Source organism: Ahaetulla prasina, chromosome 1 (genome assembly GCF_028640845.1).
Source record: "Ahaetulla prasina isolate Xishuangbanna chromosome 1, ASM2864084v1, whole genome shotgun sequence".
Taxonomy (NCBI): Eukaryota; Metazoa; Chordata; class Lepidosauria; order Squamata; family Colubridae; genus Ahaetulla; species Ahaetulla prasina.
In genome coordinates, this window is record NC_080539.1 from 238,839,475 (window position 1) to 238,867,460 (window position 27,986).

The 27,986-nt window shown below is 39.0% G+C and overlaps 1 protein-coding gene across 2 annotated transcripts; it reads left to right on the plus strand.

Annotated features, from left to right (window-relative positions):
* Positions 1–72: 72 nt before the first annotated feature.
* Positions 73–27,957, plus strand: MCM6 (minichromosome maintenance complex component 6). Of its 2 annotated transcripts, XM_058193873.1 has the most exons (17): positions 73–242; positions 1,687–1,833; positions 2,651–2,761; positions 5,013–5,262; positions 8,838–9,003; positions 10,387–10,532; positions 11,141–11,291; positions 14,563–14,704; positions 15,916–16,057; positions 16,171–16,278; positions 18,047–18,202; positions 19,170–19,298; positions 19,525–19,686; positions 21,607–21,742; positions 23,850–24,014; positions 24,819–24,958; positions 27,523–27,957. In XM_058193873.1, exons 1-17 carry the CDS (start codon positions 136–138, stop codon positions 27,634–27,636), a joined length of 2,472 nt encoding a protein of 823 aa, XP_058049856.1. In that variant the 5' UTR covers positions 73–135; the 3' UTR covers positions 27,637–27,957. The 2 variants fall into 2 exon arrangements, with proteins under 2 accessions (XP_058049856.1, XP_058049847.1); XM_058193864.1 differs by lacking the exons at positions 73–242; positions 1,687–1,833; positions 2,651–2,761; positions 5,013–5,262 and adding an exon at positions 6,825–7,072.
* Positions 27,958–27,986: the final 29 nt, after the last annotated feature.

A 27,986-nucleotide genomic window follows, 5' to 3' on the forward strand; every position in this document is an offset into this window, starting at 1 on the left:
GAAAAGTTTCCCCGGGGAACATTCGAAGGGGGCGGGCGTTCCACTGTGATTGGCTAGACTGGACCACGCGGGGCTCAGCAGTGGCGCGAATTCTCATCATTGCCCGAGTAGCCATCGGAGGGGAGAGGAGCTGGGATGGATCTGGTAGCCGCCGGGGAGGCTGGGTTGGCCGCTGCTCAGAAACAGCTCCGCGATGAGGTGGCCGAGAAATGCCAGAAGTTGTTTCAGGACTTTCTCGAACAGTGAGTGACAGCCCTGGTTCTAGACAGAGTGGTGGACGGTGGGCTCCTCTATACACAACAGCATCTTTTTTGGTGGGGGGGGGACGTTTGTTTTGCCTCCATTTCTCCTGCATTCTCTGCGTTAAAAACTACACCTGGCGTAAAGCTGTTCAAATTCCGCGGGAGCTATTGCAGAATGCAATAATGCAGAATGCAAATAATTCCTTATAAAATCTGCACCTTTCCAACAGGTAGCTCTGGAGAAATATCATTTATTTTTTTATTATTTTCTTTATTTGCCTTTATCCCATTTTTATTTTGCATATAACCCAAGGTGGCCGTCCCCCTCCTGTTCTCTCTGCAACAACAACCCTATGAGGTGGGCTGAGCTGACAGAGAATGATTGTCTGAAGTCACTCAGCTGGCTTTCATGGTTAAGGCAGGACTGGAACTCAACAGTTTCCTGCTTTCTAGCCCAGGTCAAGCTGGCTCATCGAGATGACATTTGTGGTTTTATACACTTGCAATCTTTTGTGATGAAGTGGAGGGGAAATCTTTGTTTTCCATGCATCCTAAGGTTGCAGTTCTGGTCCTGGTATTTTTCTACAGCCCTTCAATGGATTTGACTGTATTTCTCAGAAATCTTTGATGTTAGATATATGAATGTGCGTAGACCCTGTTCTAGGATAGGAACTGTACATTCTGGATGTTGAGTTTCTTGTTTATTATCTCATGTATCAAATAACAATAAAAGTACTCTGGGTGCCTTGTATTTGTCTCAAGGATAAAGCAGGATGAAATGCTAAAAACCTGCAACGTTAAAGCAATAGTGGAGTATATCCCTTTAACAAATGAATAACAGAAGTAATTGTCAATCTGCTTCTTAAACAGCTGAAGATTTATGTACTACATGACTTTTTTTTTTTAAACAGTGCTATCCTGGCTTATTTACCCCCACATAAATTCAGTTGTTTATTCATTTCTTTTCTAAGTAAGAGAATGAAAAGTAGACTGTATCGTGGCTTTTATATGTATCTATTAAAGAACAAAACCTTAGTTGATATTATTGATATACTAAAACATGTAAGGTGGTTTAAATTTGCTTGACGTTACTTTACAGTGTTGCATCAAAATGAGCTACTTTTCCTTGAACTCCTGATTTTAATTCACCAGATGGAAAAAAAACAGCTTAAATAAATGTTTCCTTTTTTTATTTTACAAAATTCAGAATTGATTTGTTAATGTTTTATTACTTTTGTAGAGAAAACATCTGTTAATTTTCAGAGGTAATTGTGTCAAACTTTGTAATTTGAAAGGTTACATTGAGAATAATTTCCATTCACAGAAATATTTAAATAATGGGAGGGGGGGTCTCAGTATGATCCTTTCATATTAACTACACATTGGTAATGCATAATTAAACTTGCTAGGCAGGAAATAATTCTACAAAATTGTTCCCTAAAAGATTCCAGAATAGCGATGGAGAAGTTAAATACTTGCAAGATGCAGAAGAGCTGATTCGTCCAGAGAGAAACACCTTAACTGTAAGTTTTGAAGATCTGGAGCAATTCAATCAACAACTTGCTACCACAATCCAAGAAGAGTTCTATAGGTAAGAGTATCCAAAATGTTCAGATGATAATCATTATAAAAGTGGTAGTTTCAAGATCACTAGTCTGAATAGTCTTGGTTTTAATGGGAAAATTTTCAATCAGGGAATTACTTAAGGTAGGTAGTCCTCGATTTACAACCATTTGTTTAGTGACCATTCAAAGTTACAACAGCATTGAAAAAAGTGACATCACTGTTTTTCATACGTCCATTGCATGATCACATGAACAAAATTCAGGTGGTTGGCAACTGGTTCGTTGTGCTATTTGTGATGGCTGCAGTGTCTTGGGGGTCACATGATTACCTTTTGCGACTTCTGACAGTCAATGGAGAATCCAGATTCACTTAACCATGTTGCTAACTTAACAACTGCAGTGATTCACTGAACAACTAACAAGGTCGTAAAATAGGGCAAAATTCACTTAACAAATATTTCACTTAGCAACAGAATTTTTGGACTCAATTGTGGTTTAGTTGAGATCTACCTATATTAACTTTACAGATAAAAAAAACTTATAAAGCTTACTTTAAGAAAAATTATAGAAAAATTATGATTTATCATTAGCATCTTAAGGTAGTTTGGCAGTTGCTTCCTATAATGTCCAGCCTTTTGAATAAAAATAGAAACAAACAGGTTTACAAAATCCTATGACTTGTGGGAAATAATTCAGTATTTATGCTTGTAAACTTAACTTGCATTAAATGTCTGTTTCGTTAAACTTCTAAGCCAACAGGGAAATTTATAAGATACACAGAGAGTCAGGGTGATGCAAAAACCTACGTAATTCTTTCACTTACAAATCTGTCTTTTATTTTAGAGTGTACCCTTTCTTGTGTCGGGCTGTAAAAACATTTGCCAAAGATCACGGAAATGTTCCTTCTAACAAAGATTTTTATGTGGCCTTCCAAGATTTACCTACCAGGCACAAGTAAGAATCTTAATGATTAAATTGTCACTTTTACAGTGTTATTTAACAAGGAAATAGTAATTTGGTACTGAAGGCATTTCTGCATGTGATTATCCACAATTCAGGAGAATCCAGATTCACTTAACAACTGCAGTGATTCACTGAACAACTGTAACAAGGTTGTAAAATAGGGCAAAATTCACTTAACAAATATTTCACTTAGCAACAGAAATTTATAAGATACACAGAGAGTCAGGGTGATACAAAAACCTACATAATTCTTTCACTTACAAATCTGTCTTTTATTTTAGAGTGTACCCTTTCTTGTGTCGAGCTGTAAAAACATTTGCCAAAGATCACGGAAATGTTCCTTCTAATAAAGATTTTTATGTGGCCTTCCAAGATTTACCTACCAGGCACAAGTAAGAATCTTAATGATTAAATTGTCACTTTTACAGTGTTATTTAACAAGGGAATAGTAATTTGGTACTGAAGGCATTTCTGCATGTGATTATCCACAATTCAGGAGAATCCATTCTGGCATTGCCCTGAACAGTATAAGATGATCTGGACTATTAAGACGCACCTACCTTTTTTGGTGAGGAAAACAAGAAAAAGAACCCCCCAACAATTTTGTCTCATTACCGCAAACAGCTTGCTTTACATTCATTTTCATTTTCAGCATAGCTTGAATAGCACAAGAAAAAAGAAATCTGCTCCCAGCAATTTACCTCCTTGCATCTAGCAGCAGAGGCCCACACAGCAATAGGCAATGGCAATCCTTGCAGCCTGAAACAGCTGAGAGTCGGGAGGCCCATGCAACAGACAATCAACTTGTGCTAATTTATTTATTTATTTATTTATTTATTAAATTTTTATACCGCCCTTCTCCCGAAGGACTCAGGGCGGTGTACAGCCAGCGATAAAACAAAATATATACAATTAAAACAACATTTAAAACAAAGCAAATTATAAAGGCCGATAAATTAAAATTTGGATTTTAAAATTTTAAAATATTAATAAACCCCAAATTTAAAATTCTACATTATTATGCCAGTCCCGCTTGAATAAATAGGTGTGTTTTAAGCTCATGACGGAAGGTCCGAAGATCAGGCACTTGACGTAGGCCAGGGGGAAGTTCATTCCAGAGCGTCACTGCCCCCACAGAGAAGGCCCTACTCCTGGGGGCCGCCAGCCGACACTGTTTGGCGGACGGCACCCTGAGAAGACCCTCTGTGAGAGCGTACGGGTCGGTGGGAGACAAAGGCTGTGCTGAAGCTGAAATGGGCTGTTTCTGCTTGCTGCAAGGAGGTAAATTGCTGGGAGGCAGAGGCCAGTGGAAAGGCGGGGCTACATTTATGTATAAGACGCACCCAAATTTTCACCCCCTTTTAGGGGGGAAAAGATGCAACTTATACTCTGAAAAATACAGTAAGCAAAGACTGCTGGCAAATCTAGGCAATTTACCTCTAAATAAGCAGAAGGAGTGTTTTGTTAACCTGTGTAACATTATGATCACCTGCTAAGACACAAAAATATGAGCTTACTACATGTCCCTTCATTTACAGACTGTCATATAGGGATCATTGACGCATGCCTATTCAATCACTACTCTTCTGAGATATTTCCCTCTCAGATATTTGCATACCTCTAACTGTTTGACTTTCAGAAAGCTTGTAATGTCTTGGTGGTTTCATTAAGCCTCTGGGACAGTGTTAGTGTAACTATTTGCCTGAATGGTGAATTGGCCTAGTTTGATCTGGATTGTTTTTATTCCTTGCCTATGTTTGGTTATATTTCTGAGCACCCGTAAACAAATAAATAAAATACTTTTGTAATATTTGTTTTCTATCAGGTATATAAAAGATAGTGTCAGGTTTCATACAGCTTATCTAATTAGTCTTGCACTTGTGCAATTTTTCATCTGAAATTTGTACAGGATTTAATAAAGATGACTTATCCAACCCATTTTAAAAGCTAAGTGGAGCATAGTGAAAATTCTACACATGATGTTCCTGGCTGATAGTTCTATAAGGGGTTGATTAAGTTCTACTGCTAAAGTCACAGACATCAGCACAGCCATATGCATTGTCTTAACCGATAGCACAGCAGGAACATTCTTGTCTTAGTTACAGAAAGCCTTGTACTTGCCAAGGCTACCGTTCCCTAAAAAAACAATAGGCCACAATCAGCTGGTTAATTGTAATCTGGTTTTCTGAATTGTGTGTAAAAGATGAAAAGTTTTTAAATCTGACTTTTATTTCCTGAAAAGAATTCGAGAAATGACGTCAGCCCGCATCGGATCCCTCATGCGTATTAGTGGACAGGTAGTTCGCACCCACCCTGTTCACCCAGAGCTTGTCAGTGGAACTTTTCTCTGTCTGGATTGCCAGACGGTGATAAAAGACGTAGAGCAGCAGTTCAAGTACACACAGCCGAACATCTGTAGAAACCCAGTCTGTGCCAATAGGAAGCGATTTCTTCTGGATACAAACAGATCCCGGTTTGTTGACTTCCAAAAGGTATTGTTGTTGGAATTGCTGCCTTTAGTGTGCTATTCTCAGATCAGTTTCTCAAGCTGCAGGCTGCAGGAAGTCTTCAACTTGCAACTGTAATAGAGTCCACAAATTTAGTCATAAGTCATGATGGTAATAAAGTGTGTAAAATGTAGAGAAAAGTTATGTTTTATACTTGACGCAAGTAAAACCAAAAGTACACATATAGACTGGGTGAAACGAGGCTTAATAGCAGAAACTGTGACAGAGATCTTGGCGTTCTAATGGACAGTCAGTTAAATATCAGCCAGCAGCGTGCTTCAGCCGCCAAAAAAAGCTAATGCAATCCTGGGTTGCCTAAACAGGGATAGAATCAAGATCACTTGAAGTATTAGTACCATTTTATAAAGCCCTAGTAAGACCACACTTGGAATACTGCATCCAGTTTTGGTCACCACATTATTTAAAAAGTTGCTGAGACTCTAGAGCAGAGTGCAGAGAAGAGCAACTAAGATGATTAAGGGCCTGGAGAGTAAAACATGAAGAACGATTGCAGGAATTGGGTGTGTTGAGTCAAGTGAAAAGAAGGTATAGGGGTGACATGTTTCTTCTTGCTGCTTGCTGCAAGGAGGTAAATTGCTGGGAGGCAGAGGCCAAAGTGTGGGGGCCAGTGGAAAGGTGAGGCTACATTTATGTATAAGACGCACCCAAATTTTCACCCCCTTTTAGGGGGGAAAAGATGCGACTTATACTCTGAAAAATACAGTCCGCAAAGACTGCTGGCAAATCTAGGCAATTTGCCTCTAAATAAGCAGAAGGAGTGTTTTGTTAACCTGTGTAACATTATGATCACCTGCTAAGACACAAAAATATGAGCTTACTACATGTCCCTTCATTTACAGACTGTCATATAGGGACCATTGACGCATGCCTATTCAATCACTACTCTTCTGAGATATTTCCCTCTCAGATATTTGCATACCTCTATCTGTTTGACTTTCAGAAAGCTTGTAATGACTTGGTGGTTTCATTAAGCCTCTGGGACAGTGTTAGTGTAACTATTTGCCTGAATGGTGAATTGGCCTAGTTTGATCTGGATTGTTTTTATTCCTTGCCTATGTTTGGTTATATTTCTGAGCACCCGTAAACAAATAAATAAAATACTTTTGTAATATTTGTTTTCTATCAGGTATATAAAAGATAGTGTCAGGTTTCATACAGCTTATCTAATTAGTCTTGCACTTGTGCAATTTTTCATCTGAAATTTGTACAGGATTTAATAAAGATGACTTATCCAACCCATTTTAAAAGCTAAGTGGAGCATAGTGAAAATTCTACACATGATGTTCCTGGCCAATAGTTCTATAAGGGGTTGATTAAGTTCTACTGCTAATGTCACAGACGTCAGCACAGCCATAGCACAGCAGGAACATTCTTTTCTTAGTTACAGAAAGCCTTGTACTTGCCAAGGCTACCGTTCCATAAAAAAACAATAGGCCACAATCAGCTGGTTAATTGTAATCTGGTTTTCTGACTTGTGTGTAAAAGATGAAAAGTTTTTAAATCTGACTTTTATTTCCTGAAAAGAATTCGAGAAATGACGTCAGCCCGCATCGGATCCCTCATGCGTATTAGTGGACAGGTAGTTCGCACCCACCCTGTTCACCCAGAGCTTGTCAGTGGAACTTTTCTCTGTCTGGATTGCCAGACGGTGATAAAAGACGTGGAGCAGCAGTTCAAGTACACACAGCCGAACATCTGTAGAAACCCAGTCTGTGCCAATAGGAAGCGATTTCTTCTGGATACAAACAGATCCCGGTTTGTTGACTTCCAAAAGGTATTGTTGTTGGAATTGCTGCCTTTAGTGTGCTATTCTCAGATCAGTTTCTCAAGCTGCAGGCTGCAGGAAGTCTTCAACTTGCAACTGTAATAGAGTCCACAAATTTAGTCATAAGTCATGATGGTAATAAAGTGTGTAAAATGTAGAGAAAAGTTATGTTTTATACTTGACGCAAGTAAAACCAAAAGTACACATATAGACTGGGTGAAACGAGGCTTAATAGCAGAAACTGTGACAGAGATCTTGGCGTTCTAATGGACAGTCAGTTAAATATCAGCCAGCAGCGTGCTTCAGCCGCCAAAAAAAGCTAATGCAATCCTGGGTTGCCTAAACAGGGATAGAATCAAGATCACTTGAAGTATTAGTACCATTTTATAAAGCCCTAGTAAGACCACACTTGGAATACTGCATCCAGTTTTGGTCACCACATTATTTAAAAAGTTGCTGAGACTCTAGAGCAGAGTGCAGAGAAGAGCAACTAAGATGATTAAGGGCCTGGAGAGTAAAACATGAAGAACGGTTGCAGGAATTGGGTGTGTTGAGTCAAGTGAAAAGAAGGTATAGGGGTGACATGTTCCAATCATTAAGGGGCTGCCATGAAGAGGTCAGCCTATTTTCCAAAGCACCAGAAGGCAAGATAAGAAACAATGGATGGAAACTAATCAGGGAGAGAAGCAACCTGGAATTAAGGAGAAATTTCCTAACAGTGAGGAATTTCCAATTTAACAGTGGAACGACTTGCATTGAAAAGTTGTGGGTGCTCCATCACTGGAAGTTTTTAAGAAGAGATTGGACAACCATTTGTCTGAAATGACATAGAGTCTCCTGTTTGAGCAGGGTGTTGGACTAGAAGACCTCCAAGGTCCCTTACAGCTCTGTTATTCTGTTACTCAAATAACCATAAATGCGAGTTTGTTGCCAAGTGCCCAAGATGCAGTAACATGATTGCAGTGGGGAGCCAATGTCAGAACCTCTCATTCGGGTGATGTCCCATTTTTGTGTTCCATCATAACTTTTGATGATTTATAAACCGAGGATTACCTGTACTTCAATATGTGAACTTGAGGTACTATGTGAACAAAATACTAGTGCCTCTTCCTGTCTTTTCTGTCCTTTTGCCACATCTTATTTCCCCTCTAATCTTCTCATTGCTGGTGCAGTGAAGCATGAGACTCCTGATTCAAAGGGGGAACAGTATGATCTTCACAAGCCTGCCTTAACAGCTCGCTGATTATACTATATCTGAATTAATACTGGAACTCTAGTGGAATTTAGTGGATTTTATAACTTATTAGAAAGGTAGAGTTGTTGGCACAATACTTTTAGCTATCGTATGCACGTTTTTGCTTTTCACAAATTATAAGATTGTAGTTATCAAAAAAAGTGCATTAACACCAACTTAGTCAATTCATGTATCTATTTTAATGCTTATTTATGAAATTTCTATTTTCTTTGTTGTTTTAATAACACACACACACCCAATATCTTATTTCTGCTTTTTGCCATAACCAAGGATAAAAACAAACTTGCTTTTCTAGCGTTATGTCTCCTAAGGTTTCTTGTTTTTCTAGTTCAGAAGTTAAAGGGAATCTGTTTAATGATCTTCCTTTTGCTTTCTTTTAGAACTTCCTTAGCTACACGCCAGTTTGGTATAAAACACAAGCGTCTGTTTGTTTCCAAGTCTGTATGCTAGAAATGTTCAGGTTTAATTTTTAATCATGCTAAGGTCAGGCATTTGAAGGTCTTTTTCCTGTCTTCCCAGGTTCGCATTCAAGAAACCCAGGCTGAATTGCCTCGGGGGAGCATTCCTCGCAGCGTCGAAGTCATCTTGCGTGCTGAAGCTGTAGAGTCAGCGCAGGCTGGTGACAAGTGTGACTTCACAGGGTCTCTCATTGTCGTGCCAGATGTATCTCAACTGTCTACCCCAGGTTGGTGACTCCTATCTAGAGTCTTCAGTATTGAAGATGCTTTATATATTCCTAGTATATGATATACAGGTACTCCTCGACTTACGACCACAATTGAGCCCAAAATTTCTGTTGCTAAGTGAAACATTGGTTGAATGAGTTTTGCCCCATTTTACGATTTTTTTTTGTCATGGTTGCTAAGTGAATCACTGCAGGTGATAAGTTAGTAACACAGCTGTTCAGTGAATCTGGCTTCCCCATTGACTTTGTCAGAAGGTCACAAACGGTGGTAACATGACCTCGGGACACTGCAGCTGTCATAAATATGAGTCATTTGCCAAGTGTCTGGATTTTGGCCACGTGACTGGGGATGCTACAACGCTGGTAATTGTGAAAAACTGTCATACGTCATTTTTTTCAGTGCCGTTGTAACTTCAAACAGTCACTAAGTGAACTTGTAAGTCGAGAACTACCTGTAGTCTTAAAATACGTTGCTTTCAGTTGCAGGTTAGGAATCACATAATTACTTGTAATCCTTGACTTATGACCTTAATGGAGCCTACTCATCATTAGTCGTAAGTCATGACAGTCATAAATCACGTGAATGTGTGTGTGTGTGTGTATGTGTATGTGTATATATATATATGGCAGTTAAACCAAGATAGTGGTCATAAAGTGAACACTGCAGTTGTTAAGCAAACCAATGGTTCGCTATGAGCCAGTTAATGCTGAAAACGTAAGTAAATGGAGAGATTTTCAGCAAAAGCAGAAACATCACATGACTGAAATGCTGCAAACAGTTGTATGTGTAGGCTGGTTGCTAAGCATCTGAGATATCATGTGACCACAGGGGGTGTCAACCTTTGGGCCCAGGTTGTAAGTACCTCCTGCAGAAATCTGGCGGAAGTTTGAACAATCATCAAGTATCTGCACTGCCTGATTTTTAAAATGGCCACATCAAGACGGCTGCTTTGCTATTATTCTGCTCTAGAATCATAGATTCTTTCAAGGATTAGATATATTAAACTTTCATGGAGTTTAGCTTAGCGCTCTGTATGAATCCTGGTCCCTGTGGCTAGTTCAGTGACCTATGGTTAAAGCTATCCACGACTTAATATGAAGCATGAATTGGGACTCTGATAGTAGCCTGCCCAATGTCCTCTTCAGTTCTTTAGAACAGGGGTCTCCAACCATGGCAACTTTAAGCCTGGCGGACTTCAACTCCCAGAATTCCCTAGCCAGCTTTGCTGGCTGGGGGGTTCTGGGAGTTGAAGTCCGCCAGGCTTAAAGTTGCCAAAGTTGGAGACCCCTGCTTTAGAAGGATATGTGTGGGTAGCTGAGTTTGTTTTCCCCAATATACCTATGTATTCTCTGAGCAGAACTCTCAAAGTCCTAATTTTATAGGTGTACGAGCAGAAACTGGTTCTCGTGTGACTGGAAAAGAAGGCTATGAAACTGAAGGCATCCGAGGTCTTCGGGCACTTGGAGTCAGAGATTTGTCCTACAAATTGGTCTTTCTAGCCTGTTACGTGGCCCCAACAAATCCTAGGGTGAGTCTTACTAAGGGAAAAATAACAGCAAGGATCATTTTAAAGAAGCCAGTTGTGGGATTTTATTATTGTTCTACTCCCTCTTACTGAATGTTGAAAGTTTTTTTACCTAAACATTTTTTGTTTTGATAATAGTATGTGTTAAATAATTAGCCCCCCTCCCCCCCAAAAAAAAATATTCATGCAATATTTATTTTTAAATGCATTGCATTCAAATTTGCCCGATTTAAAGTAGAGCTCTGGGTGTGTCTTCACCAAGTTGTCCAGCATAAGAATGAGGGGGTAGAATTGCCGGGCTGCTGCAGCTGCTTCTATAGGTACTGACTGCAAAATCAGCAATAACTTTTCCCTAGAAGATTTCTTCCCCTGATACATTGGCTTTCTGCACATAGAAGTTGTTTTAATTTGGGGATTGTTCTGCCACCTGTGCTCTGAGCTCACACATTCTTCACTGTCATTTCACTTTAAAAATTATTCATGGGGGAATAACACAATCCATAATTTTTTTTTCTCTTGACTTGATGAGTACTTCTCTGCCTCTAGATTTAAATTTTCTTGAATTACTTTCTGCAGCATTTTGAATTTGTGTTATTTTGTCTTAATCTTAGTTTGGAGGCAAAGAACTTCGAGATGAGGAACAAACTGCAGAAAGCATTAAAAATCAGATGTCTGTAATGGAATGGGAAAAAGTATTTGAAATGAGCCAAGATAAAAACCTGTACCATAACCTTTGTACGAGCCTCTTTCCCACCATACATGGTAAGATCTTAAAATTATTTGGAAAGCTTTCAAAAGAATTATATAAACTCTAATCTGGAACTCTCCATAAATGCTTAGGGCCTGGGTACTTACGGGACCGCCTGCTGTTACCACATGCCTCCCACCGACCCGTACGCTCTCACAGAGAGGGACTTCTCGGTGCCGTCCACCAAACAATGTCGGCTGGTGGCCCCCAGGGGAAGGGCCTTCTCTGTGGGGGCTCCCACACTCTGGAACGAGCTTCCCCCAGGTTTACGCCAAATACCTGACCTTTGGACTTTCCGCCGCGAACTGAAGACACACCTTTTTATCCGCGCGGGGCTGGCTTAAATTGAATTTTAAATGTTAAATTTTATTAATTTTAAAAGGGGTTTTTAGTTATGGTAAATTTTTAAATTTTCAGGCTAATTTAAATAAGTTTTTTAAATTCCGTTTTAATTGTATTTTGTATTGTTTCGTTTTATTCTGCCTGTACACCGCCCTGAGTCCTTCGGGAGAAGGGCGGTATAAAAATCAAATAAATAATAATAATAATAAATATTATCTCTTCTGAAGTGATCAGAACAATTAATTGTTAGGAGTCTTTTTTTGTGTGTGGTAGTGTGTTTGGGATCCAGAAAATAATACAGGCTTCAGATACATGCACATGCCTGTGTTTGAAGTGGCTGGCAATCCATCAGAGGGAGAACCCAAAAGTGTTGTTTTTTTTTTTCAAGAGGTAACTGGTTTTCTGGGGTTTTTTGAGGAAGTTTTGCTTCTCATCAAAAGAAACTTCTTCAGCTCTGACTGGATGGTGGGGAATGGAAGTATTTATACTCCTTGCAGACAGCTGGGTATTTTCTACAATCTCTTTCCACTTATGACTGTAACTTTGTTGCTGGTAATCCTTATGATTTATATTGATATTGATTGTTCCTGATTGCTTATTTGTACCCTATGATTATCATTAAGTGTTAAATTGTACCCTATGACCATCATTTGTATTGTAAATGTTGTACCTTGATGAAGGTATCTTTCTCTTCTTTTATGTACACTGAGAGCATATGGACCAAGACAAATTCCTTGTGTTTCCAATCACACTTGGCCAATAAAGAATTCTATTCTATTCTATTCCATTTGCATTCTTTTAGTGAAGGTTTATTTCTGTCCTCAGGGTCACCTGAGTGGTGTAAAATGGGTGTGAGTTCCAACGGTGTACATTGGAACTGTTGAAAGGATGTAGATTGGAGATAGATGATGTTGTATCCCTCCCCCTCTGTTGAGAGAGGGCCATTCAATTTTGGGATTAAAGAGGCCGTCTATGTCAGAATTGAACAGCCCTCAGGGGGAGAGTTATGACATCATCATCTATCTCTAGTCTACAACACAGTCCTTTCAACAGTTCCAAGAAGGCTCCACACCAATTTGCACCACTCAGGTGACTCTGATGACACAGATAAACCTCCAGGTGAACTTAGTGACCCGCTAAAAGAATGCAAATGACCAGTTGTCTGCAAGGAGTATAAATCCTTCCATTCCCCACCATCCAGTCAGAACAGAAGCTTCTTGGGTGAGAAGCGAAACGTCTTCAAAGAAAAACCAGAAAGTCCAGTGGCCTCTTGGAAAAAAAGCACCTTTGGGATAACCATGACCTGGATGACCGAGAATCCCCATAGATATTGAAGGGAGAAAGGACTCAGAGGTTTGCCATAATCTTTTAATCTGTATACCTCGTCATCTCTTTGCTTATCAAGTAACCTCTGCACTTTAATAACAAAATGATAAACTTGGACTTTGTTTCACAGATTATTTTAAATTGCTTATTTTAACTGAAGGCAACATTGGCATGTTAAACTATCTTGTGTCAGCAGTCCAATATAGACTCTTTTTGAACCATGATTATTCTCTGATTTAGGCATATTTTAGAGATAATGGGCTGAATCTAGAATGGACCTGAATGGAGGAGACAAATTTTATTATTCCCTCCCTCCCCCCCCCCCTCCAGTCCTTTCGAAAGTTCCTTCTGGAGATTGGGGTCTCCAACCTTGGTCCCTTTAAGATTTGTGGACTTCAACCCCCAGAGTCTGTCAGCCAGCAAAGTTGGCTGAGGAACTCTGGAAGTTGAAGTCCACAAGTCTTAAAGGGACCAAGGTTGGAGACCCCTGCTCGAAAACATAGTGAGAGATGGTTCATAATAACGTGTTCATTAGTGAAAATAATTTTGTCTCCTCCAATCTTTCTCTGAAAGGTTTTGTTGGTTTTTAACCTCTTCCCCAGAAAGGACTTCTCTTTACAAATAGTTATATTCAGTGCCCTAGAAAGATATAAAATAACATATATCTATAGTATAGTTTATTATAACAAATGAAATAACAGAAAAATACATTTAAACATGTTTACATATATATGACTAGACTAATAATGTGAATAACGTTAAAGGAAGGGGGGGGAAAGGCATCAAAAACCACATCATTCACATAGTTCCTAAAGTCGTCAAATTGCTCAAAATTTTTCTTCCTTATCCCTTGTTTAAAAAACCAAAATGTTTATAAATGACACAGGCTACTGTTCTTGTTGGAAATCAGGTGTAGATTTTTTCTTCTTCAAATATTTTAAACAATTATTGTAGCTATTTATCATGCACAAAACATCCACAGTTTTTGAGGTCTTAGTAGATTCTATACACTGGGTAGAGCCAAGGAATATATATGTATATCATGCAGTAGATAGCTAGTTTGGTCTAGCATTTAAGGGACCAGGCTATATATTAGGAGACTGAGTTCTAGACCCACATTAGGCATAAAGCCACTTAAATGATCTTGAGCCAGTCACATTGTCTCAGCCCTAGGAAGGAAGCAAGGGCAAACCATTTCTGAAAATCTTGCCATGAAAACTTCAGGGGCTTAACCTGCCTGTTATCAGGAATCAAAAACAAACTCAAAGCACACAAATTATACAATAAGCAGTCTAAAGTCAAGTTAAGGCTCTAGATTACAGGCTATAAGGAAGCCTTATGACATAATGTTCCAGTGTAATGCTTCTTGGTCATGTTCTGTACATCTTGTAAAGATGGGATGAAATAATGAATGTGGAGAATTTCCTATGATTCTTTGACCTGGTTGATGCTGCTCAGTTATAAGCAATGAGTTTTGAGCATTGTTTAAGGTCAACATCACAATAGCTGGAGAGTAAATTGCCTTTTAATCTATATACATTTACCCAAGGAATTTATTTTGAATGCGTGTATTTCTAAAATCTTTAATACGCCTAACTTTCACTTGCTGTGATCTAGGTAATGATGAAGTAAAGCGAGGGATTTTGCTCATGCTATTTGGTGGAGTTCCTAAGACAACAACAGAGGGCACTTCATTACGTGGTGACATCAATGTTTGCATAGTTGGTGATCCAAGTACTTCCAAAAGCCAGTTTTTAAAGTAAGTTTTTCTTAACACTATGGCAAGGTTAGCTGTACAGTCAGCGTGGCTTACAGATCTCTGCATATATTGAAATAATTTTTTGACAAAGTTGAAAAGATTATGCTGTATTGCTAACCTTTTAAACAAATATTCAGTGGAGTACAATTGTTGCAACATTCTTTTACACACAAATGAAAAGATATAATGAAATCTTGCAAATGTTTGCTTCCAAGTATTATCTACTTTGGTCTTTTTAGGAAACATCTGCCTGACTTAGAATTAGTACAGCTGTGCAAAGTTTTGAAGAGATGATTAAACTCAAAAATAAAATTCTATCAGGAAGTTGCCTTATCTAAAGACTGAAATTCACAACCAGAACTCTATAGATTGTCATCACTAAGCGATGCGGTCATGCTTACGACCACATCTCTTAATAATGGAAAGTCTGGTCCTAATTGCTGTTGTAAGTTGAGGACTAAGTCATGCAAACCTCAGAGTGCTACTTATGATTTGAATCCAAAGCAGCAAACAAGTCTATCAGATTATTATTCTTTGCTGCTGATGAGTGTTTATTCAGACTCTAGTCTTATGCTTTGCAGTTATGTCACCCTAGCATTGGTGGCACAGTGGTTAAAGTGCAGTAGTGCAGGCAAACTCAGCCCACAGTCTGGAGTTCGATCCTGACTGGCTCAAGATTGACTCAGCCTTCCATGGTTGGTAAAAGGAGAATTGAGACAGTTATAAAGCACTACGGGCAGTGTACAGGTAGTCCTTGACGTACAACAGTTCATTTAGTGACCATTCGGAGTTGCAACCACACTGAAAAAAGTGACTTATGACCTTTTTTCACACTTATGACCATTGCAGCATCCCCATGGTCATGTGATTTACATTCGGATACTTGAAAACTGACTCACATTTATGACGGTTGCAGTGTTCTAAGGACACGTGATCCCCTTTTATGATCTTCTAACTAGCAAAGTCAATCAGGAAACTAGATTCATTTAACAACCGTGTTACTAAGAACTGAAATGATTCACTTAACTAATGTGAGAAAAGTCGTAAATTGAGGCAAAACTCGCGTAACAAATTTCTCACTTAGCAGCATAAATTCTGGGCTCAGTTGCGGTCATATCTTGGAGGACTACCTATAGACGTCTAAATGCTGCTGCTGCTGCTATCTGTTGTAAAGTTGCTGCTCATTGAGTCACCACTTTGTGATCCAACAGGCACGTGGAAGAATTCAGCCCCCGAGCCGTCTACACCAGTGGGAAGGCCTCAAGTGCGGCTGGTTTAACTGCCGCTGTGGTGAAAGACGAAGAGTCCTATGAATTCGTTATTGAAGCTGGGGCGCTAATGTTGGCAGATAATGTACGTTATCCAAATTGTGATTCTTTCCGCTTCAAATAAGGATTGCCATTCATTTCATTTATCCCAGTAATGGAAGTGGGAATTGACAAGCCTCCTGTTGCATTCTTCCCCAGGGAGTCTGTTGCATCGATGAATTTGACAAAATGGATATGAGAGACCAAGTTGCCATCCATGAAGCAATGGAACAGCAAACTATATCCATTACCAAGGCTGGAGTTAAGGTAAACAATTCATTGCCAGAATTACCAATTGTTATTATTAGTCTTTAGGATTAGTATGGATTATTTGGCAGGTTTCTGTAGTTGGATCCACTCTGGTCATTTCTTTTTGGAATGTTATTCTGTGACTAAACTGTTTATTTAGAGAGGTTATGTTCTATAAAAGAATCAGTTTTTACATAAGTACAAGCCATCAGTCACTTGGAGTCTGGCTACATTAATTAATTTACATGTTGCTCCAGTCCCAAGTAAAATCACTTTAAAAATGCAATAAGAAGCAGGAAAAAGAATGAACAATATCAAAGATTGCACACAAAAGCATTAAGGGAGAAAAGCATATCTTCCAGCCTTTTCAAAACATCAATAGGATGCGGACTATTTCAGGGGAACCTCATTCCAGATTCCAGGAGCTGCTACAGAGGAATCATGTTTATGGAGTCCGAATAGATAACCTTGTTTAATCCAAGGAACCAGTGGTGGGCTCCAAATTTTTTAACAATCTGTTCTCTGCCCTAATGACTGGCTGTGGGGGTGTGTCCATGTGACTGAGTAGGCATGGCCAACTCTACGTCACTTGTATGGGTGGTACCTGTATGGGACAGGCAGGGTTGGGGAGGGAATCCAGGGGTTTCCGGTGGGAGGGGCAGGAAGAAAGAAAGATCCAACATGTTCGTGGGTGTAGAGAGTGAGAGACTGCGTCAAGCTAGACTGAGAAAGCTGGATGCGAGAGGAAGAGAAGCTGGGTAAGCTGGATCCAGACGCTTCCCAGGTCCCCACATCCCAGAAGCAGCAACCTCACACTCTCCTCTCTGCTAGCTCCCTTCTTTGCACAGGATCGCTCAGCAGCGGAGAGGAAGAAGGGGACAGCGGTGGCCACTAGCGTTGAGAGGAGAGCCCATGCAAAGAAAGGGGCTAGCAGAGAGGGGAAGAGTGCGAGGTTGCTACTTCTGAGACAAGGGGATCCAGGAAGTGTCTGGGTCTGGCTCACCTGGCTTCTCTTGCAGCCCTTTTTTGGGCCAGAAAAATGGCTCAAAAAACGGTCGGGGGTGGGGCCAGTCAGTCCGATTTCCCGGTTCTCTGAACCAGCAACAGCCCACCTCTGCACCAAACCCGCCAGATCAAATTGGCCTGGTGTGTATTATGGGACATAAAAGGTCTCTCAAGTAACCAGACCCTAGCCAATGTTTTCCATATATTAAAATATAATAAATTTAAATGATACGTTATGAAAGAAGTAATTTTGGGCAAGAATCATCCTTGGGTAGATGTGGAATTGCTCTTTTCATTTCAAGCATACAACTTTGTGTAACATACTGTTTTCAATGCAAAATGAGTTTGGTGCTCCAAACTGTTTGAAAATAATATTTTGCTCTGCTCCATGATGTTTAGGCAACAAATGTAACCTTAATTGCTCTGAACTAAAAACATCTTATTTTATTTAAGCTACAGTTTTTGTTTCAGGCAGATATGCATAATCTGGATGGAGCTAGCTATGTAGGTTTATGTTAACTGAGACAAGATTCAAGGCTTAAACAGAAGCCTCTGCTATCTACCAACAAAATTCATCAAAAACATGTCTGCTTGACCTAGTAATATCTATCTTTAAAGATAAGAGAGGGAAAGAATACAATTTGTTCTTCTTGCTTTCTATTAATTGTTCCCAGTTTGATCAGCTTTATGAAATAAACGCATGCATATTAGCTATTTTTCGCAGGAAGTTTTTTTTGGGAGGGGGTTATATTTTTTATTTACTTTCTTCATTTTTTAACAGGCCACTTTAAATGCTAGGACATCAATTTTGGCAGCAGCAAATCCAGTCGGTGGACGTTATGATAGAGCCAAGTCTTTGAAACAGAATATAAACTTATCAGCCCCTATCATGTCTAGATTTGATCTCTTCTTTATTCTTGTGGATGAATGCAATGAGGTAACACAGAATTTACAAGTATATGGTAGATTAAATTATATGCAATTTATAAAATACAATTCTGTGCTTTTTAATCTGTTCTTTCATACATATTTTTTTACCTGGATAAGGGGGATTTTAAAGGGGATTTTGTACTTACTAGCTGCATTATATTTTAATACGTTTTCCTACACTATGCTAACATTCTGAGCGTATTGGTAGGATATGCAAATTTTATCAAGTTGAAGTATATTATTTAATATACCTGGAGTAGTAAGAATAACCTTGTCAGAATTATACTTTGTTAAGTGCTGATCATGGGGCATATGAAATGGCTTGGATCCATCAGAAGCCAAGTTTGACTTGACAATGTTTTCAACCTTTTACCTAAATTAAAAGATGGAAACGATGAATTAAACTCTCTCTTTATTATATTTATCTTTCTTTTCTCCCTTTAAAAACCACCCAAGGACTCTTGAGGGATGCTACTGCCAGTGATAAGAATATTCTGCAGAATGGGAGAAATAAAAACATTTGTGAAACTGATGGTTGTAGAGTTCTGTAAAAGTTATTAAAGATGCAGTACCTTGGTTGTGATCGTGATATTTATTTTGAGAGCCACTTTGGTTTCGTAGTTAGAAAGCTGGGTTTTCATGCTCTCTTTCTCCACCCAGCCCATCTCATGCAATCATTGTTGGGATATTAAGAGGCAGAAGCATTATGTGTACCACTCTGAGTGATTTTAAATAAAGGCAGAGTATAAACCTAATATAATCACATAATAATTTTAAAACAATGTCATAAAATCCAAATGAACTAACCCATTATCCAAATAAAGATGTTATTCGGTCATGTCATAGACGATCCCTTTTTGGAGTTTCTGTTAATATTATTTAGCAGAGTAAGATATTTGTAATCGAGATCTAGACATACCAAGGTTTTTTCTATTATATTGCTCCTTTAGTAATGGTGCCTAATACTTCCGTAGGTTACAGATTATGCAATTGCAAGGCGCATTGTGGATCTTCATTCTAGGATAGATGAATCGATTGATCGTATGTATACGCTTGATGACATCCGAAGATACCTTCTCTTTGCCAGGCAATTTAAACCAAAGGTAACAAGAATCTTTAAACTTCCTTAGTATTTAAAAATAGTATATTTTTAATATCGGCTCTTTAGCACTTACTTCCAATTTGCTGAAATAACTCCCTGAATTTCTCTAAAGGTTAGGGCTTCTTTTGCTTGATCCATGATATCATTCTGCAATAAGTTTAAATGGAAATTCTACTGAATTCCACCATAGCAGAGCAGACTATTACTTTCATCATTTTCCCCACTAGATTTCTAAAGAGTCAGAGGATTTTATTGTCGAGCATTATAAGCGCTTACGCCAAAGGGATGGTTCTGGTGTCACAAAATCATCGTGGAGAATCACAGTACGACAACTGGAAAGCATGATACGATTGTCGGAAGCCATGGCACGGATGCATTGCAGTGATGAGGTAGCTACACTTGGTGAAGTTTAAAGGGGAGATCGTTCCTTGCTTTTTTTAGGTCTTTTTGTTTGTTCCTGTTTATGTCACATACCGGGGTCCCCAACCTCCTGTCTGTGGCCAGCTGCCAAGCCACAGCCTGTTAGGAACTGAGCCACAGAAGTGGTGGGTGAGTGCGCATGCACAAAGCTGCATTTCTGAAAGCAGCGTGTACACACGAAACCATCTCCTCCTTGCTGTCAACTCCACCACTGTGCAGAGCCAGAAAGATTGGGGATCGCTAGCATATACCATACTTGACAATAAGGCATTTGCTGGAAAATTTTATGGTTAGTGCAGTGAGTACCCAGATGCATCTGCATAGGTTTTTGGATAGCAGAATGGAGGTGATTTGCCAATTTATTCTTTGGATTCATTTTTCAACTTTGCAATCTGACCCTACAACCCCTGCATTTCCATCATGGCTTCCTATCAGTAGGACTGTCAACTGTCCCCTGCTTTTCTTTGGATCCCAAATTATATGCTGCCTCTTGTTTAAACTCCAAATGTTCAGCAATTAATCATACGATCTATCTAATATTTGCATAGGTGTATTGTTGGATTGCAAGAATTCAAGTTGAAAAATCTATAAAGTTTTCAGTTTTAAGTGGCCTGGTGCTTTCTTATCCATTTCTAATTTTGGTAAGAATAGTTTTAAGAGACAACATAAGAATTCAAAAAGTACAACTTAAACAACAATCTGCAAGTTTGTGTTCATGCACACCCTTAATTAGGTTAGCTGCAAATCGAACAGCTACATTTGTTCAGTATGTTAGCCATGGTTAGCTTTATCTTGAGTTTGCTTTGTGTGGATTAGCATATGCAGCTTAGTGTGATTAGCTAGTTTATTGTGCAAACTCAGAAAATAGATTAATTCAGTAATTGGATTACAAGTTGCTCTGAACTTAAAACCACTTTTAGTGACCGTTCAAAGTTACAACAGCATTAAATGTGATTTACAATCAATCCTCACACACACAGCGTCTTCATGGTCACACCATCAGGCACATGTCAACCAGCATGTATTTACAAGAGCCGTGGTGGCAGTGGTTAGAATGCAGTACTGCAGACTAACTCACTGCTCACTCCAGGAGTTCAATCCTGACTGGCTCAATGTTGACTCAGTCTTCCATCCTTTTGAAATTGGTAAAATGAGGAACCAAATGGTTGGAAGCAATATGATGCCTGTAAACAGCTTAGAGAGGGCTGTAAAGCACTGTGAAGCAGTATATAAATTTAAGTGCTATTGCTATTTGCAGTGTCCCGGGGTCATAGTGATCACCATTTGTGACCTTCCCAGCCAGCTTCCAACAAGCAAAAGCCAGTAGAGGAAGTAGGATTTACCTAATGGCCAAATGATTCACTTGAGAACTGTGGCAAAAAGATTGTAAAACTGAGCATGACTTACTTAACCACCTTGCTTAGCAATGGAAATTCTGGTTCCAGTTGTGGTCGTAAGTCGAGGACTACCTGAAAGGGTATGTCTATACCAAGGAAGTCTTTAATTCTTGAACAATTTCGTAATTCAAGATTGTGCAGTGCTGTACCAACTTCATTAAAAGTATCATATTGAGTAATTTTATGTACCTTCTTTTGTGTATATAAAAAGCTTTGGCTTTGACAGTAAATCTAGTGTCATTCTTTCTATTCCTTGCCAAAAAGAGGGATTAATAAGCCTCAGAGAAGAACAATCTGTGTCTCTTCTGCTGTTGCTTGACTCCAGTTCTCAGCAGCCTTGGGGAGCCCTCATCAGCACCTGGTGAGCCAGGGACTCGCATCTGTGGTAGCAGTTGTGTTCTTCCATGCTTTATATGTAAAACTTGTGCAGGAGTATACTACACACACAAAGCAAAATCCTTTCCTTTGAATCTCCCTAAATGTTCTTACAAGGTTCATCCAAAACACGTGAAGGAAGCTTTCAGATTATTGAACAAATCTATCATCCGAGTTGAAACTCCAGATATCAATTTAGACCAAGATGAAGAACAATCAGTTGAAGAGCCTGAGGACCAGGATGGAGTTGCAAGTGAGTGATTTCCAGATAAGTCTTAGCTCAGGGTGTTTGTCGGTTTCAACTGAGGACATACCCACCAAAGGCAAAAAGACAAAGTAGCAGGGCCACCTGGGTGTTATTTCTTTGGGTTTGCTTGTTTCCAGTCCAGTTTGAGTGATGTTGGGCCTCTTTAAGTCAATCTTACTTAGTTATTATTACAGTTAAGTTTAATAATGCCTTGACAATAGATATGCTTGGTACAATTTTAACTAACTTTAAGTGATAATTTAGGAAGCCTTTTATTTTAAAAAGGCTTTTAGTTGAATGCGTACTTGGTTCAACTTTTTTCTATATATCTTCATTATTTCATCATGCCTATTGTGAAATGTCAAGAGAGATTTATTGCAGCACTTTGTATGAGCTTTTTACTCATTTACCTGGGAGTAAGACTCATTGAATGTTGGGCTAATTTCTGAGTTACCGTACTTTTCAGAGTATAAGATGTACCTTTTCCCCAAAAAAGAGGGTGGAAATGTTGGTGTGTCTTATACACCTAATACAGCCATTTTTGGCCTCCTGAAACCCTGCCCTGTGTGTCCCTTTTTTGCGAAAACAGGATGTGCAGAGGGTTTGGGAGGCCTGCAGAGTGCTCCTGGGGGTTTGGGACGGCAAAAATGCCCTCGTTTTTGCAAAATATTGGGGGCATTTTTGGCCTCCCAAACCTCCCACATGTCACGTTTCTGCCCTCCCCAGCCCCCAGGAGCACTCTGCAGGCCTCCCAAACCTGCACGTCCCGTTTTTCGCAAAACTTATTTTTTCTTGTTTACCTCTTCGAAATCTTGGTGCATCTTATACTCCGATATGTCTTATAGTCTGAAAAATATGATAGTATGAGAAAATTGTGCCAAAAACAAATCTAGCTAGGATAATTTTTAGTTTGGAGTCAAGACAATGTCTCCAAACCTGTATAGTTGCAGAAAGGAGTCAGTGAATATTTTTGTTGGAAAGAATCTGTTGCATGAAGGGAAATAATGCTCCCACTGAATGTTTTCAAACAGCTCTGGTAAAGATCTCTTTTCTTGTGCCCAAGGGGCAAAAAAATACATATATTGAATAGACTAAAATAAAATAGAATAGAATAGAACTGAACTGAACTGAACTGAATTGAATTTTATTGGCCAAGTGTGATTGGACGCACAAGGAATTTGTCTTGATGCATATGCTCTCAGTGTACATAAAAGAAAAGATACCTTCATCAAGGTACAACATTTACAACACAATTGATCAACACAATATTGAGGAAACTGAAGCACACAAAATAAATAGAGTAATTTGTAATCATTGGGGATGGGGAGGTCTTTATTTTTTTTAGCTATTTAGGATTTTGACCACAGATTTCATCCTTTTTCCACCTCAGGAAAAAAAGAAACTGCCATCAATTTTCAACAATTATGGTTAGAAGGGATTCCAAGATCACAAAAAAAGGCCCATAAAGTACATGGTTACAAAGATAAATCATCCTGAAGGGCAAAAAAAAATTTTTAAAAAATCTAGGAGGATATAACTCATATTGCCTTGCCAGGGTCAACCCTTTGAGATAGGCAAGGTCAAGGAATAGGAACAGCAAGGATTTCAGGAATGCCTTCATTGTGGTAGGGTATAATAACAGAATCTTGAAAACCTATCTGTTTTGTTCAACTCGTAAAACAAAATCAAACCTGGGTTAGTTTGAGATTCTTTCTCACCCTTTTCTTCTTTCCCAGAAATAAGTTGTTTTTTATGACTGCTTCTTTTACAGTTCATTCATCAAACCTGGGACCAGGTTTACATTCTTTCATAGCCATTTAAAATCTTCAAAAAAGGGGTGTTGTGGGAGGGTTGAACCAAAGCAAGTTTGAAATCCTCAACCTCTCAAAATAAGTTTCCCAAACCAGCATAGGCATTATTCCTTCCTATTGCAAGGAATGATAAGAGAAGCTTTGGAGAAAATGACTTGATAAATAGACAATTGTTATGCTTGTGAGTGTTTATTTTGAATGAATGAAGCAGGAAACTCATTAATCCAATTCATTTCTTGATAAAGTTTCGCCGTGGTTTATCAATTCCAGCCTAATGCATGAAAATTGTTTATGCTTTCAAGGAGAGGAAGACAATGTACTTACTAATGGCTTAGTAAATGGTACCAGTGACCTTGTAGATGATTCAAATAAAGATGTGGCACCAAAGGCTTCTCTGAGACTTAGTTTTCCTGAATATCAAAGAATCTCTAACCTCATTGTAATGCATCTAAGGAGATCTGAAGAAGGTAAGGACAGATTATCCTCGGGAAGCAAGGATCCCCCACTTCTAAGATCTGCCCTTCATTGGACAAATGATGTTAGAACATATGCAAATTTCCTTCATCTCTGATAGGAATGAAGATTTTTAAATATAAATCCTGATAGAACAGATATATTATAATCCTTTTTTCAGATGTGTATGGTTATTGATCCGGGACAATGAAATTGGATAGTTCTAGATAGTTAGAACAAGACAATTCATGAGATAGATCTAGATCAACAACGCTGCTCAAAGCTGAGAGTTCCAATTACCCTGAAATTGCCATCTTTACAGGAAAAACTCCATGACACTATAGATATAGGCATAGTTGCCCATTTTTGTATATTTTGAGTAACTGCATACATCCCAGTCCCATTATTTAAGAGAATTCACCTCTCCATCCTACCTCTGGGTGCCTGCAATATTTCAAACAATCCTGTTGCTATGATGGTAGAGAAAAAGAATTCTACATGAATAACGTTCAGAGTGCAGATGACTTAAAAGTTTCAGATCGCTGTGCAAAAAGCTTTATTTACAATGCACTGCTTTTTTTGAGTGTTTTCCTTTTGTGATATGTATCTATTCAGTTCCCGTGCAGGGAGGGACCTTGTACAAAATGCGGTTTTCATGTCAGCCATAAACTTGCTTAGCCATGGAGTTACAGCATTTTATCAGACTTTACAAGGATATAAAGATAATTAAGATGTGAATATAAAGTATGCTAAAATTACATAACTGTCAAATGTATTATTAACATAACGTTTATAAAAATATTTTCTCCTGATTGCAGAAAATGATGATGCTGCCTTAAAAAAGAGTGAGCTCATCAACTGGTATTTAAAGGAAATTGAATCTGAAATAGACTCTGAAGAAGAACTCATCAATAAAAAGAAAGTAATTGAAAGAGTAATTCATCGTCTTACGCACTATGTATGTATACAGAGACTCCAGGGCCTTGGGTTCTGTTTGAACACAAAAATTATGCAGATCTCCTTATATATATTCTGACCATACAAAATTCTAACAGCATTGAAAAAAGTGATTTATGATGGCCCTTGCACTTAGACAAATGGCAACATCCCCATGGTCACATGATTGAAATTTGGGTGCTTAGCAATCAACATATATATGACGTAGCATCATGTCATGTGATCCCCATTTGCAACCTTTCCAGCTGGCTTCCCACAAGCAATCAATGGGGAAGCCAGATTTGTTTAACAACTTTTGTTAATGTGATTCATTTAACAACTACAGTTGCTCACCATGCTGGTCTGACCAAATAAAGATTTGATGATGAAGATGATGGCAGTGGTTCACTTAACGACCGTGGCAAAAAAGATTGTAAAATAGGGCATGACTCACTTAACAATTGCCTTGCTTAGCAACAGAAATTTTGGTCCCAATTGTGACTCTTAAGTCAAGGACTACTTGTAATAATCAATAAACTTCATTGATATAAATAAAGTTTATTTATCCTTGACTTAGAGTCAGAACAGGGACCAAAATTTATGTTGCTAAGCAAGGCAATTGTCAGTTAAATGGGTTTGTATTTAAATATGTAAAGGACCACATAAAGCATTTTATACTGATAATGTGCCACTGAGTTAACAGGATCAAATTTGTGAGTTATGGTATAAAGTAGGGGTGCAAAACTCAAGGGCCATGGGCTGGATTCGGCCCAAGGGTTGCTTAGATTTGGACCACAAGGCCATACTGGAAACAACGAAGGATCGGCCCTTGGTGTGTCTGCCAGCGAAAACGGGCTCCTAATCTTTTTTGGCTATGACAGCCTCCTGAAACCCTCTCCCGAGCTCCATTTTTGCTGGCAGAGTGTTGCAGGGGGCTGTCCCAGCCAAAAACTGAGATAGGGAGCCCCTTTTCGCTGGCAGACCATTCGGGCCACCACAGGCGCCCCTAACACGAGTAACGCAAGTTGGTCACGCCCACCCCATCAAACCTGATGGAGCCCTCAATGAAATCGAGTTTGATACCCCTGGTGTAAAGGCTGGTGTTTACTCCTAGATAAACATTAGGTAAAGGCAAAGTTTCCCCTCACACATATGTGCTAGTCATTCGCAACTCTAGGGGACTCATTTCCATTTCAAAGCTGAGGAGCCAGCGCTGTCCAAAACATCTCCGTGGTCATGTGGCCGGCATGACTCAACGCCAAAGGCGCACAGAATGCTGTCACCTTCCCACCAAAGGTGGTCCCTATTTTTCTACTTACATTTTTTACGCGCTTTCAAACTGCTAGGTTGGCAGAATAGATAAACATTAGAATTCTTAAAAAATGGAAAGCAGGGGTGAAATGCTCCCAGATCGGACCGGCTCGCGTGATCCGGTAGCGATAGCAGCTGCTGGTTCGGAGGGCCAGTAGCAAAAATCCCTGGCCCCGGCTCCCTGCCTCTGCTGAGCCACACCATCAGCAGAGGGTTTTTTTTTTCTTTTAAAAGCCGGTTTTGCTTCAGCCAAAACATGCCTTTAAAAGTAAAAAAAAAGCCTTTGAGAATCCTGCCCATCAGCTGAGATCGGCAGAGACTTTAAACTTAAAAAAAAAAAAATTAAAGTCTCCTCTGGCGATCTCACCTGAGTTCCTCATCAGCAGAACCTTACTTGTACTGTTACTTGTAGAAAACATGTTTTCTACAAGTAAGAGTAGAGATTCTAAGGCACTTACCTGATTACTGATGAACGCATGGCCACAGCCGGAAAGCAGCTTCAGTTTCAGCCAGACAGAATCAATCGCTCAGCTAATCTATTTCCTCGGTGATCAACTGGCTGGCTTTGCTGGCTGAGGAACTCTGGGATTTGAAGTCCACAATAAAATAAAATAAAATAATAAAATAAAATATTTGTGCAGCTTCCTGAGATTTGGTGTGTTTCTGTATTGTTTCACTCTAACTACACAAACACACAAAATCTCAGCTGTGTGTGGCATTTTGTGTGTGTGTGTGTGTCAGTTGTGTGTGTGTAAAGTGTGAAAGTTGGTTTTTGAGCTTTTTGTGGCTGTGAAGTGTGAAGTGCAGCTGCTTTTACATTGTGTGTGAGTCGTGTGTGTGTAAAGTGAAAGTTGGTTTTTGGTATCTTATTGTTTTTTATACTTTATTATTTTTATTATTTATTATTGGCCATACCCACCCAGTCATCTGACCACCAAGCCACGCCCACCAATTAAGCCACGCCCACAGAATTGGTAGGGAAAATTTTTAGATTTCACTCCTGATGGAAAGTCTTGAGTTTTGGAACAGAAATATATAAAAATGCAAAGTTAAGTTTTGTTAGCATTTATACAAATTACACCTTTTTCCTTCTGACTTTTAAAATTGCAACGTTGTAAAAATGAATGTATTCATCATAATATAGCAAGCAAGACTAAGATGGCAAAATATTAATTGCTACTTGGAAATCAGCATAAGGTGAAACTGATTGCACTTGGTATGATTGCACTTCAGGTCTTTTATAAACATGAGCTGACCAAAAATTTTCTCTTTCAGGATCACATTCTAATTGAACTCACACATTCAGGATTAAAAGATTCTGTGGAAGTACAGAGCTTTGACGAAGATCCCTTCCTTGTAGTTAATCCTAACTACTTGCTGGAAGATTAGAGACTGAGCGAGCAGTGCTACAAAATCCATTTCGTACCAGTGAGATAATAGCTCACTAGCTGATACGCATCAGTTGTAGATAGCTGACTAATCCGAGATTTATCTCGGAATTCGCCTACCTTGCCTTTTTATGTAATCTTTTGTAGAGATAAAAGGAGTTGTAAAACCTGGTAAAGGAAACCATTTTTTTCAAAGCTGACATCGCTTCTTCTGTATTTTACATTTAAAAGATTGCATGCAGTAGTTCAATAGTGCCATCTTACTCTGTAAATCTCATCTTATTTGTGTCCAATAAATTTTAAAAAGTTCACTATATATGCATTCAGTTTCAGAATGAATTGTTTATTCGT